Source organism: Lontra canadensis, unplaced genomic scaffold (genome assembly GCF_010015895.1).
Source record: "Lontra canadensis isolate GAN:19392208 unplaced genomic scaffold, GSC_riverotter_1.0 scaffold36, whole genome shotgun sequence".
Lineage (NCBI taxonomy): Eukaryota > Metazoa > Chordata > Mammalia > Carnivora > Mustelidae > Lontra > Lontra canadensis.
Genome location: NW_022631030.1, coordinates 12735636 through 12748991, shown reverse-complemented (window position 1 = coordinate 12748991; position 13356 = coordinate 12735636). Strand labels below are relative to the sequence as shown.

Below are 13356 nucleotides of genomic sequence, written 5' to 3'. Positions count from 1 at the left end.
CAAAACCTGTTGGTTTCATGCTCACTTGCCTGCTGTCCTCATATTATACCTGTTGGCGAAGTCGGGCAGGGAATCTTCCCCGGGGCAAAACACACGGCTTAGGCCTTCTTGAGTAAAGGGTGGTAAAGAATTGAGATACACCACGAATCTGACCCGTGCAGGCTAAGGATGGGGTCACGTAGACTAAGGGACACGACAAACAACAACAAAACCTCCAAGGTAGATGGTTCGACTAGGAGCCTAAACTTCGTGGATGTATGTGTCAACGGGCAACGTATCACTGTGGCTACGCTTTATGAGCTTCGTAAACCAACAGGATTAGGTTCAAATCATTGCTTTTCCACTTTCTGCCTTCATGACCTTGGGTAAGTTACTCCACCTTTCCAGAACGGAAGTGATGAAGTCTTGATAACTTTGCTCCTGGAAACACCCTTATTGCAAATGTGTTGCAATGTACAGGGTTGGTATAAGGATCAAAGGTGGGCATGTCTATAAAGGTGAACACAGATATTGGCACATAGTAAGAGTAGAGAAATGGCTTTTTTTCCTTCTGATGACTCTGATTGTTCCTCCTTCCTCCTCATGCTATCCCTCCTCAGATGGAAGGCAAGTGAGTCTCTTGCTCTTAAGTAAGAAGTAGGTAAAGACAGGACATAGCTAGAGCCATTGGGGTTCATGTAAAATAGTGGGGGATACAGTTTCAAACTGAATTGGGGCCTTTTTGGGGTTGACTGTGTTTTTACCCCTAGCATAGCATCACTTCCTGTTTTAAGAAGAAGAAAAAAAGCCTTCCAAAAAACTCATTAAGAGGCTCAAAATTCTTCTTGGACATCAAATAGGTCCTCAAAATATCGTTTTTTTAAGAGTTAAGTGTAAATGAATCAAAACCAGACGAATTCAATTTCCCTTCAATTAAACAGGATTTTTTAAAAGTTCAGGGGAAAGGCGCTTGGGGCCAAATGTGTTTTGGGTTTTAAATGAGACCAAATTTTGAAAAAGAGTGTAAGACCCCATAGCAGAATCAGGCCCTATTCTTAGTTTGTATTAATGCAAAGGGATTAGCACAGCTCCAGTGTCACTTGGTAATAAAAACAGCCAGCTCACAGAAAGTCACAAAGCACCTCCTAAGAGCTCCAGGCTTCAACTGGCCTCAAAGATCATTCTAGAATTTAGCCCCGAGATTGTGGGGAAGAGCCACATGGGCCCAGACAGAACTTCTATGAAAGGCTCAGTCATCCATGCCCCCCAAATAAGAAACGGTTTTAAAGATTGCCAGTGATCAGAGTTTTATGAGCATGGAAGCTGAAAGGAAAGTTTGAAATGATACCTTCACCAGAAAACATTTAGCATGAGAGATTTTACATGAATTCTCAAAGACTGAAGTGACTTGCCTAAGACCCCATCACTCATTTACGTCAGAGCTGGGCCTGGAATTCAGGTCTCTGGATCCTAGCCTGGACTGTTTTTACTTTACTTACTTACTACAAAATAGGACCCAAAAGTCTCTGAGATCAGCACATTTGGGTTAGAATGCTGGTGTCCAGCCCCTTTTTTACAAATCTATTTCTGAAGTCCCTCTTTATTTATTTATTTATTTTAATTTATAAAAGTAATATATACTACTGACTTAAAAACAAAATGAAAGACTACCTAAGTTTATCATGTGAAAAAACAAAAGTTGCCCAGAGGCAACCACTGTTAATAGCCTCTTGTATATTCTTCTAGAAATTGTCTATGCATAAACATGCATATGTGTGCATTTTCAATTTTTTTTCTTTTTTTTACAAAAAGGAGACCACACATTTTGTAACTTGCTTTTTTCCATGTGACATTATGCCCAGGGAACTGTCTAAATCAGTGTATATAGACAATTGATTTTATTCCACAGAATAGTTGCATGGTATTTTCTTATAAGCATCATCCATAACGTATTTAACGAGTCCGCTGTATGGAAATTTAGATTCTTTCCAGTTTTTGCCCTTACAATGGTACAATAACCATCGTGTGCATACATCTTTCATATCTGACTGAACATGTCTGTAAGCTAAATTTTTAGAAATTGGACTTGTTACTGAATTTCTGTAAATATTTAATATCTTAATCGTTGTTTCTGATTGATGTTTCCAATTGATGTGTTCTCCAGAATGACTGTACCAAGCTAGACTCCCACCCACAAGGTAACAGTGACATTTCTGTTTACTCTAACATGAGGCAATTTTAAGCTGTTTTAATCTTTGTTGGAATTTCATTATTTTCATTTGAATATCATTAGGCACATGCTTGCAATTCTTTTCACAGGTCTATTGGCCATTTGTATTTCTTTTTCTAGCATTGTCTGTCATAGCATTTTTGCCTACCTTTCTGCTAACTGGTCTACCTTTTTCTTGTTGTAAGAAATCTGGTATCCTGGGACTTTTGTTTTTTTGTTTTATTCCCTAGAAATATTCTTCCTCAGATTCTCATTTATCTTTGCACTTAATCTATGGTGTTTTTCCTCTGTGTTAAAATATATGCAGAGGACCTACAGCTAAGAAAGGGAGAATAAGAAGTCCTTCCCTTGGCTGAAGCCCTGGTTTTCCAAACGTGTCCATACAACAGACTAGTATCACCAAAAGTGAAGGGGCGATGGAAATTATAAGCCAGATGTTATCCTTGGGAAAATGTTCCTGCATTTCTTTATGGTAAAAAGCCACAAATAAAGATTTGCCCAATGAGTATTGCTGCTTTTGAAATCTCCAATAGTCAGAGCTTAAAATCCAAAAGCAGAGAAAGCCCTATACTCTATAGGATCAGAAGAAATATTATAGGCAACTTGTTTTTCTTCACTTATGTGGAGTTCTGTTGAGAACTGTGTCTGTCTGTGTCATTCAGTTTAGGGTTGAATATAAATGAATGAGTATGAATTAAGTAATGAATACCTAAAGGCAAAATGACTCTTCAGGCATAAAAATTTAGATTAACTCTATGCATTTACACAGATGGAAACAGCATTAACTTAAAGACAATTTGAAAACGGAGTGATTTTACAATAATAACTGTTACCACATTTCTGCTATATGAACTATAGTGCAAAGTTTTTCGTGCTTGGACTCCTTCACACCTAAAACCAATGAATCCCCATATATCCAGACCCAACAACTCTGCTACTGGAATGTTAGATTCCAGGAGACATGTGAAACCCACACGGGTTAGAGTTCCACGGCACGTGTAATTCTGGCCTCCTGCATGTGTGCACTGCTATGAGACATGGGTCTTTCGTTACCTTGGACACATAGCACTGTCTGAGTAAATGGGCCCTGCTCGAGGTAAATGCAAAAACATTTCAGTTTTCAAATCTACATTCTCTAGGAGGTAACTTCAAAAATTTACATACTCTGGGATTTTGATCATGAACTAAATGGCAGGTACCCTGTTTCCCAAAGAGGGGAACTAATGTTAAATATGCTGGCATTTTGGTTCATTTTTGTAAGTATAAGCAACTCAGAAGCTGCCCTGAAGTGGGACTGAATGATCTGGAAATGAATCTGAACACTTCTTCTCTGATCCTATTTGGAATGGTGGTGATAAGCGAGTTTCTGGTGTGCTTGGTGAAATTTCACCATGAGGTGATGGGCACAACCAAACCATGAAAGTCTGTCAGACCTGTTTGACTTTCTATCGAAGTTAGATTGGAGTCTCAGGGAAATAACGTTTCCTTTTGTCTCTTCTCAATTACTATCTGCTGACTCATTGTCAAAGGGAACTGAAGTTGTACCCCCAGGATAGCCTGCCTAATTGAAAAGAGGGTTTGTGGAGCACCTGGGTGGCTCAGTGGGTTAAGCCTCTGCCTTCAGCACAGGTCATGATCTCAGGGTCCTGGGATGGAGCCCCCGCATTGGGCTGTCCGCTCAGCGGGGAGCCTGCTTCATCCCACCCCCACCCCGCCTGCCTCTCTGCCTACTTGTGATCTCTCTCTCTCTGTCAAATAAATAAATAAAATCTTCAAAAAAAAAAACAAAAAACAAGAGGGCTTGTGGTGTAATCTCTAGAACACTGAGACAGAGGACACATTTAAATGAGTTAAAGGAAAAATCACATTTTTATGAGCTCTGGTGAAGTAGAGTTTCTCCTCCTTCTCCTGACTCCTTACTTAATAAACAGGCATCTTTAAAGACAGTTGAGAGCATGGTCTGGTTCCCTGAGCATATCACTGGCTCTCAAATCCTGTCAATTATTCACTTCTTGGGGCCTCTGTGTCCAACTGTGGACAAGTGATGGAGCCACTCCCTCTCCATTTCCTAAGGACTGGATGTGGACAGGAAGGGTTCCATGTCTAAGAGATTTGTACATCTGTGTTGGTCATACCTCTCTTCACGATTTTTTGATTCCTCCTTTCTAGACCTAAATTCTTGTTACGGTATTGAAGGTGTCCAGAATACAATTCCAGGTAATCTTTCCCCTCCTACCTTTGCCTTCATATGCATCCCCCCCCCCCCGCCGCCCTCACCAAAGTATTCTGATTTCTGAGAAAGCCCCTGAACTGTATCTCCTTGGGCAGGTCCTGCCCATCCTTCACAGCCAAGGTCCAGGTCCACCTATACCAAGAGGCTGTGTGTATAGAAAAAGCAAATATTCTGGAATCAGAAACCCCAGGCTCGAAACCCAGTTGTGCCATCCATCACCTGTCATCTTAGATAACTTACCTAACGTCCCTGAACTTTAACTTCTCCTATCCAAAATGGAGACGTGATGGTATTATCTCCTACTGAGCTGTTATGAGGATTAATGATGAAGGTTTATGCAAAAGTGCTTTGTAAATAGAAAGGACCATATGAATAACTATTGGGGTTAGGTCTTTCTGGGTCTCTCCAGTTGAAATTGCTCCTTCCTTCCTTGAGGCTAGCATAACACTTGTTGCATTCGTCTGTGCACACACCCGGCTTATCCTCCTGATGTCTCCAGAAAGCAGCCTCTTTGCCACTGGCATTCTATCTACCTTGACCCCATTCCCTTACCCTGCATTACAGTCATGCAAAAGACCTTAATGATTTGCATGGTTTGCTGTCTTGCATTAATATGGCTGGCACCAGTTTATGATGCCAATGAGGCTAAGGTTATAGATCTTTATAAAGCCGGCCAGCTTCCCACACCAAAAGGATTATTCCCTAGACAGCCTAATCCTGTTAGACTTCCATGATATTGGCGCCAAGGGGGACGATATGGGGGTAGCAAAACCCTACCCATTGCCTCTGGGAAACATCTCTAGGCTATAGGCCACTGATGCTGGGTGTAAGAGGTCAGTAGGAGAGTGAGAGTGACATCACTTAGTAGTACCATCCCATCGATGAACTGATATGTGGATAGGATGAGCACTGTAGATGTAAATCATTAAAGCAACAGAAAATGAAGCAGAGTACAGTCTTCTGCAAGGAAAACACACCTGCACAGATCTGAGCTTACTAGAAAAGCTGTTATTCTGCTTGATGATTTTGTGAGATTGTTTGTGTGTGTGTGTGTGTGTGTGTCTGTGTGTCTGTGTGTGTACATAGTGACCAATGTCCTTTAGCCTTCTCAGTTTGTCACAAAACAACAAGCCAAAGATAGAAAGACTGTTCCAATGACAGGCCAAGAAAAGAAAGTCACATTATTCAAAACAAAACAAAACAAAAAAAAACAAAAACATTATTCTAGACCCACATAATGTAGCTAATTGTCTAAAATGAATGAAAATAGTAGATTTTCAATTCTCACTCTAGAGAGTCAGTCCCTAATCTGAAAACCCTTCTATCAAGCTTCAGATAGAATAAGACCTCTTTTCAGAGAAGACTAGGATGGCTTGAGTCTTGACTTACAGTTTGAAGATATTTTTTTGAAGTTTGAGATAGGATAAATTTGAGGATAGTTTTTGAAGTTTGAGGTAGGATAAAGGCCTCAGTGCATTAGAAATCCTGTCTGGTGATTCATCATCATGAAGATTTTCCCAAATTTTACTTTTATTTTTATTTTTTTGCTGGGGCAACTCAGTACTAGCATTAGACTAATGTTACATTTCTAGAAAACAGACTGGGTTTAAATCAATCACTTTTTAAAACCGAATGCCAAGTTAACCAGATAACCCCAAATATGAGCAGACATTGAAATCTGAACTCTTATTTAATGCAGTTGTTATTTAAGACCTACTTACTGCACAGTCTGAAAGATGGGTCTATAAGTTATATTGTAATGCATCTGAATATATTTTGCTTAAATCATCAAATACTCAATTATTAAAGGAATTGAAATAGGAATTCGGCCCACCTGCCCCTGGTCGGTAGAGGGACCTATTGGTTATTTAAGCAAAATCCTTTATTTTTTCGTTGCCTCTTGGTAATGGAGACTTTGTTTGTCCATAGGAAAAGAAGGATTTATTTTGGAAAACAGCTATGTAAAAATCCTATCTGAGAATTTGGAATTCTTTTTAAAATATGGATCTAATTCAGGATGGCAGTGATAAATTTTTCATTAAATAACAGATACTTCTTTAGCTCAAAGTGCCAAATTCCTCATGGTTTTTCTTTTTAAGGCTTCTCTCTCTGTCTGTCTCTGTCTGCCTCTCTCTCACACACATGATCTCCAGGATTCTGTCACTCATGGTATTATAATGAAAGCAAATGAAATATTCGCAATGTGGTGGAAAGAACACTAGCCTGAGGGTTAGGATCCCTGAATTCTCCTCTTGACTCGGTCAATGGTTAGCTATGTGATCTTAGGTAGTGCATTAAACAACTCTTGGCCTCAGTTTCCCCACCCACAGAACAAGCACATTGAGCTCAATAATCTTAAAAGTTCTCAAGTTGCAAACCTACAAATCTGACTTTGAATGGCAGGAGAAGTGGAGGGAAGATTTTCGTGGGAATTATTCACCAAGGAAATAGGATTCATCATTTGGTAACTACCTGAAGGAAGCAATTCTATGTGGTCACAGGGACAGAGACGCTGACATAGTGCTGTCCTGCCTGGCATTCTCATGACTGCAGGAAGGTTAAAAGGTAGTGGTGGAGGGGAGGGGGGTTGTACAATTCACTCTTCAAAGTCAAGACAGCAGCTATTTTTGAGGACAGACGTAGAGTCTTTGTTCCTCACTCTGCTGCTTTCTACTCAGATACCATCCCGAAGTTTCCAGACTGGAAAGCATTGTCTTGTCAGCCTTAACCTACCCTCCTGGCCCCCATCTGCTACACACACACTCTCTGCTGGCTTACAGAAGCCAGTGGGGACCTCCCCCTATGTTTCCCATTTTGTTCTCTCATCATTTAAGGGATTGTATGGTGCTGCCATTTCCCAAGGCAAACGATGTAGACTGACAGTTTTTCTGCTCCATTGTGACTTTATCTGAAGCATCCTCCCCTGGTATCCTGACTGATATGGCCACATCACCTTCTACCTCCTAACCTGCCTCTTTGTTCTTGAGAAAGTGGATCAACCGTACACACAAAATTATTTATTTAGATGTCTGCCCCTACTATGAGATATACATTCTAGCAGGGTTTTGATAGCCTCTTTTATTCTCAACACAGAAAGCAGAGACTTGGAACGTAATAGACACATAATCAGTATTGTTGAATTAATAAAATATGTATTATGGGACACCCAGACCTGTGATCTGATGCTCTGACCAATCGATCCCTGAAAGCCCTTAACCCCAAGGAGAAATTCAGCAAACGGGCATTCCACTAAGGTACCAGACTTTATTTAATCCTCACTGTGGTTTCTGGCAAGGGAGTGCTTTGGCCCCACTTTACAGATGAGAAAACTGACATTCAAAGACCTGAAGGGCCTTGCTATAGGGCACACAGCAGCTGAGTAGCAGCTGAGAATGAACTCAGATTTTCTAACTTCAAGTCCACCCCACATTTCCCTGTTTCATTCACCAAGTCTGCATCTTCTCTGATTGTCTCTCCATCTTTAATGGTACCATGTGCATTGAATCAAGCTTTCATAGACGGAGGAACTAGATTCAGTGGAAGACTGCCTAGAACAAAGATGCAGGTTTTGAAACCGGGTCATCTTCTGAGCAGCAACCAGTATCACGTGATTTTCAACACTGATAATATCATTGTGGGGGCAGGGGTGGGGTAGAGCAGAATGGCTCCTGCAAATTTTGGTATTCCCAACGTGACGCTGAAAGCCTTCCCAGGAGACATTCTTGGGAAGGAGGTGGGAGCACGACAGAGAAGGACTTACAACAAGGGTGGCAAAATTAAGATTTTGAAATCACATGGAGTTCTGCAAATTATGCACAAAATAAAAAGCTTCCTCAAAGCAATCAGACTTCCCTGGCCTAAATATCTCCTTAGTATGGAGACTCATAGGTATTTTAAAATATTGACAAGCCTTATATTTGAGGAAGAAATATGCAGGTACATAAAAATCACATTCCAGAATTACTCAAAGATGATTTATCAAGGTCACTCAAACTGGGAACACACATTCTAGATTTCTGTCTACAGACCTCCATCTGTACAGGACTGAATTTCATGGACATGCAGGTCTATGTCCTTATAAGAACGTATAAACATGATATTTTAGGAACCGAATATTGGAAAGATATACTGTAGAGGGACTTTCCCTGTTTCATTTAGACAAAGATTTTGAAGTTCAGACATGTTCAGTGGATCATACATTCTCATGTGAGAGGCTAGAAATCCACTAGTCTCCCCTTGTCCACTGTCCCCTCCAAACACAGTGTTTGAACCCTGTAGGAATGGGGTCTAGGAACCTCAAGATCCAAAGGTCACACAGGAACCGGAAACCGTGGCTTTCGCATAATTTAAATACCGAAGCATACATTAACAGCCCCATCCTTGAGCATTCTGGGGACTGAAGTCCCGCCCCAGGACTTGAGAAGCCTCTGCTCTGTGGGTGTGTCTGAGGAACCGGGTAACCTGGAGGAGGGACAAGGGTGCTCCGGAGGAGGGGTTGGAGGGGCTGGAGGGACTCACAGGCTCCCACCGCCCACAGGAGAAAGAAGACCTTCCCCTCCATCCTTAGCATTAAGGACCAGGGCCCTCGTCTCAGCCTGGTTTCCCTGCCTGCCATGCCAATCCTTGTGTGTCTCTCTAAAGAGGTTAGCACATCCTGGGTACACAGACCACAGCTTCCTCCATTTGCTTAGGGCCGTAGAGGTCTAAGCATCATGGAGATATTGCTTCACTTCTCCTTAGGGTGTCCACATCAAGACCCTGGAGCCATTTTGCCACCCTTCCGGATCAGAGGGAGAGCTTCTGGGTAAGTGGTAAGTGTCCTAATGTGAGAGAGTTTTCTAAAGTGGAGCATCCTTTTATCAAACCAGAGATACACAGACATTTGCAGGCCCACACCAGCATGAAGAGAAACAGGTGTAAGTGACCAGTGACACTCGCCATAGGAGCACTCCTCACCCCCGCACACTTTAAACTGGATGAACCCAAACTCACACAGGCTTCCCCTGAACTTGGTACAATCAGTTATCTCATCTCCAGATTTTCAAGTTCCTTCTGTTGGTGCCTTTTACCTAAGTCAGCATGTTTCAAACTTTCAGAAAAAAAAAAAAAAAAAACCTTAGAAAATAAAAACCACTACTCCACCCAAATGATAAAAATCTCTTAAATTCTCCAAGCACAACATCTCATCTCCTCTGAACTCAGCCCCAAGCAAGGAGTTGATTTCTTTGGGTTCTGGGGAATGGCCGGCTCTGCCAGTCCCCACCTCACCAGCCTAATAGTTTTTCCAGACTGACTCCTGTTTGGGATTGCGGGACAGCCTGGAAGTCGACTCCTGGTCCCATTCATTCCTCTGGGTCCTCTAAGGTCAGTCACTTTAGGGGGTGTCCCTCCTCTCAGCTCCCGGGCCCACTTCCCCCTTCCAGGAGGGGCAGACAATCAACACTCCTGAAGTCTGACACAAACCCCAGACCCTCATCTATCCCTCTGGGCTGCATTTTGCAACTTAGAGGCAGGCTTGAGGTGTGGGGTGAGGGTGGGGAGGTGGGTGGATTTGCCAGCGCGGTCGCAAGGGCCGTCGGCTCAGAGCCGGCCACCGCAGGAGAAGCCGCTCTGCAGACGTGGGACCCTCTTTGGGAAGACGGTGGAGCCCTTGCCCTGGAGCCAGCGCACGGCTGGGCGAGGAGAGCCAGAGCTGCGGCCAAGGCGCGGGGCAGCGGCGCCGACCCAGGCTGCAGAGGGATCCTCTGCCGGCGGAGCGCAGAGGCCGGCCCGGCAGTCTCGGGGAGCCGGCAGCCCTCGAGGGCCAGAGAGCTCCGCAACACAAGCACCAAGAGGAAGGGAAACCAGTCCGCGCTGACATGTAAACAGGGACTTCCATCTGGAGGAGTCCGCTCTCACAGACCCCCAAGCGCACTCACTTGCACCCCGATACGCCTGCAACCCATCCACTTGCCCGCCCCAAGGCCCTCCAGGCGGGGGACTCTAGCTGGTGGCGGCTGCAGCTCCCGCCCCCGTCGCCTTCGGCCTCGGGGAAGAGGAAGCTGGCCGCCAGGCGAGTGCCTAGCGCCGGGACCAACGCGCCCAGCTTGCCGGGTGGGAGTGGTGGACCCGGAGGTCTCCGGCCCCATGCTTGGATCCGCGCCCGAGGTTTCATGCGGACCCCGCCCGCAGCCCGGCCCGCAGCGCGTAGGGGAGAGCCGGACGCGGCTCTGGGACAGGGGGTCCTGGGGGAGATCGCTGTCTGTGGTGAGCCCGGAGGGTCGCCCCCGCGAGTAAGACTTGCCACCCGAGCGCGGGAGGAGAAGGCGCGAAGCCGGGGCACAGAAGGAAGGGAGAGTAGCCACGTCTTCCGGGACCCCGGCGCCCCGCGCCAAGCCTGCCCGCTGCCTAGCCGCCCCGGCCGGACCCGCCGCTCCCGCACCCACTGCCCCATCGCTTACCTTAATAGTCCCGTCCATTTGGCCAAGTCTGCAGCCGAGCCCCCCAATATTCCACACATTGACCCGGTTGCAGCCTGACCTCGCAGCCCCTTCGGATTAGCCCGGCGCGGCCTCCCTGGCGCCCTGGGCCCTCCCTGCGTGCCCCCCACGAGCGCCCTGCCCTCGCTCCCCTGTGCACGTTTGTTGTTGTAGCGGAGCGAAAAAGAGACAGTTAACCGGATGAAACTTTTTTTCAGCTAATTTTGGGAAGTGACTTCACTTTGCGAATCGAGGAGGAAGTCCTATCTCTCTCTCTCTCTCTCTCTCTCTCTCTGTCTCGCGCTCTCCTCTCCTCTCCTCTCCCCTCTACTCTCCCTTGCCTTCCCTCCCCCCACACCCCCTCTTCCTCCCCTCTGCTGGTCCTGCTTTTCGCATCACACACACTATATAAATATACCCGGAGATGCCCAGATACATTCATGCGCAGCGCACACAGGATACTTGCTCCTGGGAGATAAGAGCAAGCCGGGAACAATGCCGGGGTCCACGCCCGGCGCCCGCGCCCTGATTCCCGCAGTCTGCACCCCCACCCCCAACACCTTCCCCCAAAGTCCAAAACCAAACGTCTTTGGCCTCCTTCCTTTTCCCGGGCCGTTGGCCGAAGGTGGCCCTCCTGACTCATTCACTTTCCGTTTCTTCCCACAGATACGTTCATTAATGCTTTTTCCAGCCGGAGTCAAACTTATTGGGGATTGGCGGGGGGGGAGTTTACTCGGGCTGGGGATAACCTGGAGCCTACTGCCCGGGGAGATCCGGACGCAGAACGAAGCAAACCAACCATTAAAAAATGCATCCAATGGGAATTTTTCCACTCGGGCCCTCGGCAGACTCGGAGCGGTTCACGGGTCGACGCGGACTCCGGGCGGTTTCGGAAGGACCGTCATGGGCGCGGACTAGGCTCCCAGCGCATTATTAGCAGAAGGGCACCCTCGGGGCAGCGCGCCTCGGCCCTTCGCTCCCGGAGAGTTCCCGGCGCCCGCCAAGGGCGGGAGCGGCGGCACCCAAGGCCACCTATCCGCGCCTTCTAGGGTCAAACCCCTCGCACTTTACCTGGACCCGATGGCCCAAGTCCCGGCGCTCGGCCAGAGCCGCCTATGCAGTGCTACTTCGAACCCCGGAGAAACCTACACTACCGCGGACATTCCTCCTACGCTGGTCAGCAGGTCTCCAGAGCGCAGCAAGCAAGATCGCCGCACAGACTCAGACTTCCCCCTTGGGTGAGCCCCCGGGGTCAGTGCTCAGGACCATCGTCCGCACCCAGCCGGGAGGCCAGCCGGCCCTCGGCCCGCCTTGTCGGTCCCCGCCACCCGGAGACCTCCCCGGCCCCCCTGCATTGCCGCCGAACGCTCCAGTTGGGGCAGCCTCAGGAGTCCAGACGCAGCGAGGGGATCCCCCACCCCACCCCGAGCGCTCTCGGCTTGACTCCCTTCTCCCCAATCTCCAAAACAGGTTACCTTGTCCACGCTCTCCAGACCACGCTTTGGACTTTTTCACTTTTATTTAAGAGTCCACCCGGGGAAGGAGGAAAAAAAAAAAATCCAGAGGAGATCCGAGTCAATTGGAAAGAAAAAAAATTCAAAAGGGTGTCCACAGCGGAGAAAAAGGTGACTTATTAATTCTTTATTTCTTCTGGACCAATTGAGCCAGAAAGCTAGCTTGCCTTCCTCCCTCCCTCCCCCCACCCCCTCTCGAAATTAGTCTCATCAATTCAGCTCCAATTTTGGGTTCGAATACAGACGCGGGTCTGAACGTGACCAGACCTGGAGTGGCGGGTGCAGCCTGCCAGCAACTGAGACTCGGTGTGCTTATGGGGGAGTGGGGTGGGGGTGGGGTGGGGGTGGGGTGGGGGTGGGGTGGGGGCCGGACCGACCCCCCCCACCTCCTGTCTGCTTCTCAATCCAGGGGTCTGCTCCGGGGCTCCCCAGAGACCGCCACATCTGGTTACCGCTAGCGGGGTCAGTTCCCCCCCTTTGCCTGGGGCCACCAGTTCTGGAGTTCAATTAAAAGAAATCAGACTTAACCCTTTCCTCCCCTCGGCCGGCAGCCTGCGCTCTCACTCTTCCCTTCAGCTTTTCCACATGCTTTCCAGAGAGGAAAGAGGTTAAAGGGAAAGGAAGAATGAATTACATCCTTTCAAACCCCAAATTGTTTCCTTTTCAGCCCAGACTCTGCCGACCTTCAAACGACAACAGGGCTTTCAGGAGGGTGCGGGGAGACCGCTTCCCACCCAGACCTGGCCAGAAACCCGGCACCCCCAGCTACATTGCCCCTTTTTCAGGCAGAAGGGATTCCAACTCTACCACCCGGAGGCCCCCTTCCTGGTCCTGGGCAAACACTGAGGTTGTTAATGGCCACCCCACACCAGCCAGCCGCTCCCCCTTCCTTCCAGACTCCTCGTAGTGTTGGAGAAGTCACCTCCATGGCAAAAATGTTGG

General features: G+C 47.1%; 1 protein-coding gene across 1 annotated transcript in view; it reads right to left on the bottom strand.

Moving 5' to 3' along the window:
• Positions 1 to 11189, bottom strand: part of FLI1 (Fli-1 proto-oncogene, ETS transcription factor) — a 114802-nt gene extending 103613 nt beyond the window's left edge. Inside the window, exon 1 of the mRNA XM_032868905.1 lies at positions 10883 to 11189. Within this exon, the coding sequence (XP_032724796.1) occupies positions 10883 to 10900 (18 nt within the window). The 5' untranslated portion in view covers positions 10901 to 11189. The remainder of the gene's footprint in view (positions 1 to 10882) is intronic.
• Positions 11190 to 13356: the final 2167 nt, after the last annotated feature.